General features: G+C 35.5%; 1 protein-coding gene across 1 annotated transcript; it reads right to left on the reverse strand.

The window, feature by feature from the left end:
• Window positions 1-631: 631 nt before the first annotated feature.
• LOC115878583 lies at window positions 632-5,092 on the reverse strand. The gene is made up of 3 exons (XM_030895130.1): window positions 4,705-5,092; window positions 3,474-4,308; window positions 632-1,668 (listed from the first exon to the last, which is right to left on the reverse strand). Exons 1-2 carry the CDS (start codon window positions 5,015-5,017, stop codon window positions 3,503-3,505), a joined length of 1,119 nt encoding a protein of 372 aa, XP_030750990.1. The 5' UTR covers window positions 5,018-5,092; the 3' UTR covers window positions 632-1,668; window positions 3,474-3,502.
• Between the last annotated feature and the right edge of the window lie 372 nt (window positions 5,093-5,464).

The raw sequence follows: 5,464 nt of genomic DNA on the forward strand, positions 1-5,464 counted from the left end.
TTTTAGTTTAGCTAAAATATTTAGGTAAAATGGGTGCTTTTCATTTTAGCCAATATTTAATTTTAGTATTCTAATAATTACATTATTATTATTCTACTTACCTATATAATAATAAGATCAAACGAACTTACCTTAAGTGATGTTCGATCTTGATTATATTACTGTTCCGTCGAAGTAAATAAATGTCTGGTAGTACCCCCGCTTCCCGCTCCGGACCACAGATTTTTAAAGAAAGAAGCCTACTTCCCCTATCACGTCACTCTCGGCTCTGACCTTCGGTATCATCCAGTTATTTTAAAGTTGTTGTTGCAAAATGGTAATGATTAATTTTAAAATTCTATATGTGTATCTATTTTAATTATTCATTTATTTATTTTTTATTGGGTAGGGAGGGATTTATTTACTTCGACGGAACAGTAATATAATCAAGATCGAACATCACTTAAGGTAAGTTCGTTTGATCTTATTATTATATTACTGTTCCGTCTCGTAAATAAATGTCTTGTAGATGTTTAAAGCATAATGCAACAACCAAAGAACTAAAGAAAATTTATTTCTTAAAACAAATAAAGAGCAAAAACTTTGTAACCTATGAACAAAACTTTCCAAAGATAAATTAAATTTCTTGACATTTTTTTTTTTTTTTTTTGGAATGCCTAAATCTAACATTTATGAATCTAATACAACTCTTGCAAACTCATCATTGTCAATAACAGGACGGTTGTAAAAATTAGCAAACGTTCTGGAGTCCTTAGACCATCCTGCCGCTAATCTTATGGTATCAAAACTGACCCCAGCCCTTGCTGCCGAAGAAGTTGAAGCATGTCTTGTGCTTTGTGGTTTAAATATTGACATATCCACCCCGCTCTTTTCTAATATGTTTTTGATCCATCGGCTTATAGTAGATGTAGAAGCCTTCTTATATGGTCTTTTAAATGTGATAAAAAGTGAATCACAAGAATTTCTCAATTCTTGTGTAAAGCTTAGGTACCTTTTAAGTGTCTCGGCAACACATAATTGAGGATCATTAAAAAATGGCAAAATTAAGAGGGGCTGAGATTTATTTATTGATGAAGTTTTAACACGGTCTGATATTTTTATTAATATTCTGTTAGCTTGGATTGAAATGTTACCAATTTTAATAAGGGCCAATATTTGTAATCGTTGGCCGGTAGCCAACGCCAATAAAACTGCAAGTTTTTTGCTTAAGGTCTCTAGGGGAAGAGTATTAGTTTCAAGTGTCTTTACATAGGAAAGTACTATTTGCGGATCCCAAATATTCTCATATCTAGCCTTAGGTGGTCTTTGACCAAAAATTCCCTTGAAAAAACGCTTGACCCTAAAATCTTGACCTAAGTTCGGCCCCGCAATTTGAGATATGGCGGATCTAAACGAATTGAGGGTCCCATAAGTGGCGCCAGCATTAAAATGTATAGTTAAAAACTCCAGAACATCTTCGACTAATACATTGTATGGATTACTATTCTTGTTCATACAAAACGTCCACCATAAGCGTAGACCCCCACTATACTGTTTTAAGGTCGATTCTGTGATTGAGGCTAAACATATGTCCAAGGCCTCTAAAGGCACTCTTCCCTGTAGTAGCGCTTCCCTGACAACCTCCCGGCTACCAGGGAAAGCTTTTTCCATAATGGGTGGGGGGCTCCGCTAAATGAAAGTAAATTTATATTAGGTTTGAATATTAAGGGCTCTCCTATCAATAGGGATTTAAATATGGGATACCAAGGTTGAGAACACCATCTAGGCACGACAACAATGCCCTCAGCTTTGTCTTTTTTAATTTTTTGTAATACCCTTAATATTAAAGAAAAAGGGGGAAATGCGTAAAAGTTCATCTCTCCCCAGTTAAAGGTAAAAGCATCCACCCCCTGAGCCTCTGGGTCTTTAACCCAAGATATGAAAATATTACATTTTTTGTTAGTGCGACTCGCAAATAAGTCAATTTTTGGGTCGCCAAATTTTTTACGGATTTTAGAAAAAGCATATTTCGATAGAGACCATTCAGTATCACTATGTAACTGCCTGGAAGCCCTATCGGCATGTATATTTTTTACTGAATTAATGTATGACGCAAAAATAAATATTTGTTTTTTCTCACAGTAGTGCCATATTTTTCGGGCTAATTTATTTAAATTTGAAAAGCGTACGCTACCAAATCTATTAATAGAAGAGATTGCAGTTGTATTATCAATTCTGCATAGCACAAAACAGTTTGATAGATTTCTGGTAAAACATCTTAATGCAAAGAAAGCTGCTAATAATTCTAGTTCATTAATATGTTTTTTCTTTTCCTGATCTGACCAGAAACCAAAAGTGGTTTTATTCTCACAATGCGCGCCCCAACCAGATTTAGAGGCGTCTGAAAAGATTTCTACAGCAAATGTTTCATTGTGAATAGTATTACTAGATAAAGCTATATGTTTTTTCCACCAGTAAAAATCAGACATCAAATGTGGAGAAATATTCATTTTTGCGTCATAATTGTTATTTGCTCGACATAAAGCCCTAATCTTCTCTCGTTCGAACAATTTAGTGTACAAAAAACTATATTTTATAGCTGGCGCTGCTGAAACCAAATTGCCAACGAATTTTGAGAAAACCCTTATGGTACAAATCCTAGTTTTAGCAAAACGTTCTAGTAGTTTTTGTAACCTAACTTGTTTCTCTTGAGGCAATGAAACAGTCATATTAACAGAATTGTATTGAAAACCAAGAAATTTACAAATTTGGTTGGGAATAAGTGTGCTTTTTTTATAATTTATAATAAACCCTAAATGCTCTAGGAAAAATATAGTCTCTTTCGTATTTATGGCGCATTCTTCATGAGTTTTTCCAAGAAGTAAAAAATCATCTATATAGGTAACGGAAAGAAAACCACATTTTCTAAGACAAGAGATAACTGGTCGTAAAATCTTCGTAAAAATTAAAGGGGCACAACTCAAACCAAACGGTAAACAGTTAAATTCGTAAATGTCGCCATTAAATTGAAATCTTAGATATTTTTTATATGACTTATGTATAGGCACCAAATAATAGGCGTCTTGTAAATCGATGTTTGTCATAAAGCAGTTTTGTGTAATTAATTGAGTAACAGTTTTGTGATTTTCTAGTTTGAAATGTGAGGTCGCTACAAACTTATTAAATGCTTTTAAATTAATAATCAGTCTATAAGATCCATCTGGTTTAGGAACTATAAAAACGTTCGATATATATTGATTTTTACAGGGTTTTACTAGAGAGAAAATCCCTTCCAATAACGATTTTTTAATCATCTTATCAATGATGACACATTCCTTCTGTGATCTGATTGGTTCTAAAGGGATAAACCTTTGTAAAGGTTTTTTAACAAGAGGGATTTTAAGACCAGTTATGTATGAAATAACCGTTTTATGAAAACCTAGGATCTTCCATCTATAGGCAAAATGTAGTAGTCTACCACATTTTTTACTAACCTTTAAAGACCGTGACTCTTGTCCGGACTCTAATAATGGCGTCTCCTCTCGACGCTGCCGGTGTGTTGACGATTCTGAGACCGATAATGTGCCCTGGGCCTCTTCGGGTTGCTGCTTGGCCGACTGTTTTGTAATGGAGTGCGTTTTTGACTTCTGTGGCCCATCTGCTGCACCCCTCTTGCAAACGGGCGACGGTAGTTTCCCTGTCTCGAAGTAGTGGCTAACATGGAAGCAGATAGCTTATTTCTCTTCACCTTTAGTTGCTCGCCCGACTTCTCCAGCTTTCTTGCAGCTTCAATGGTGTTTTCTAGTTCTTTACCAAACAATAACTCGGAAATCGGAGTATTCTGTAAGGTTTCTTTAAGGTCCTTATTCAAGTTTAGTAGTAAGAGCTCTCTTCTTGACACTGACTCGTGATGAAATACATCACAAAGCAGGCGCAAAACGTCATTAGACATTTCAACCTGTTTAATATTATCCTCCCCCCCTTTTTTAACTAAATCAGAGGTAAATCGAACTAAGGCTGAAATGACCGCAGCTATTTGTTCTTGTATTTTTGATAATCTTGTGTCTCTTTTAAGGGTGTTATCCTGGACAGCTACCCTAACCTCTGGGTTAATTTTGGGAGGCACAATCTCCTTAAAATTTTCAGGGGGGAGATATTTCTTAATGAGGTCTGTCTTTACCTCCTCCTTCAACCCATTTACCAAAAGCTTTATGTAACGTGGAACTAACTCCTCAAGAATGGGTTCAGAAAAGTTCTTCTCTTGAATCTCGTCTCCTTCAAGAATAGAAATGATGTTTGTTTTTGGCCCTGTGTCTGGTGTTAAGGTATCTGTAAAAACCAATAAAAACAAGGAAATATAATATCCAACCACTCTAGGTTTTGCTAGGGAAAAACTCGAAAAAGATAGGTACTTTCGCACCCATTTTAAGGTAGTATAAGTCACTCTAGACTCATGCTAATTTTAAGACTTTACCACTCTAGGTAAGTACAATCCTAGAGTCACTCTAGACTCAGGCTAACCTTAAAATACTTTACCACTCTAGGTAAGAACAGTTGTTGTACATGTAAACAACTTTAAGCGCATGAACTTATGTCACTCTAGACACAAGTAAAATTTTAACATGCTATGTTAAATATGTGCCACTCTAAGCACAGAAAATCAAGGGAAAAAAACCAGGAAACAATAATAATAACAATATTTCATAAAAAAGAAATTTTCCTTACCAGTACCCCCAGGAATAATATCATTCTTCTGAAAACTATCCTCGATTCGTGGATCATCTTGACTAACAGATAAACTCTCATCTACCTCTTCTCCGTCGCCATAATCAAACTCGCTGTTGCTTCCACCGCTTCCTGTGTAATCACAATCACTAAAAGTAGGCGAATAAGCTGGCGAAGACCAACGACGACGCTTTTGTTTGTGTTCAATCGCATCCAGTCTTCGCATCACTGATTTAAGCATAGATTTAATCTCAGCACCATTCACATCTGTCTTACCCGAACTTCTTGATCTTTTCTTCCCTTCGCCTGACATTTTTCGCGATAAACAATCGATACGAATGAGAAATTATTAAAAAATAAATTTTCTACGCCGCACGTGTGTGGCCCGGCGTGCACAGAAACGAAGACTGAATGATACCGAAGGTCAGAGCCGAGAGTGACGTGATAGGGGAAGTAGGCTTCTTTCTTTAAAAATCTGTGGTCCGGAGCGGGAAGCGGGGGTACTACCAGACATTTATTTACGAGACGGAACAGTAATATAATTAGCTATTATTTCTCTTGTCCTGGCTATGTAGCGTCTTACCCTTAACAAATTTATTCATTTTAAAACACAAATATACGACCAAACTTAATATTAATAATTAAAAACTACGAGCGAAACACATTATAACAAGATAACAAAACAATAAAACACATTTTAACTATTACATATACGAAAAATATAGGAATAAAGTTTAGGATAACCGGTATAAAATAATGA

The sequence above is a fragment of the Sitophilus oryzae genome, unplaced genomic scaffold (genome assembly GCF_002938485.1).
Source record: "Sitophilus oryzae breed Bouriz unplaced genomic scaffold, Soryzae_2.0 scaffold_1518_pilon_pilon, whole genome shotgun sequence".
Lineage (NCBI taxonomy): Eukaryota > Metazoa > Arthropoda > Insecta > Coleoptera > Curculionidae > Sitophilus > Sitophilus oryzae.

Excerpts from the sequence above, each read along its gene's own strand:
- LOC115878583 (XM_030895130.1), bottom strand. The coding sequence starts at position 5,017 with ATGTCAGGCGAAGGGAAGAAAAGATCAAGAAGTTCGGGTAAGACAGAT. Across the intron at positions 4,309-4,704 it reads TATTATTCCTGGGGGTACTG|ATACCTTAACACCAGACACA; the intron begins GTAAGGAAAATT and ends TGGTTTTTACAG.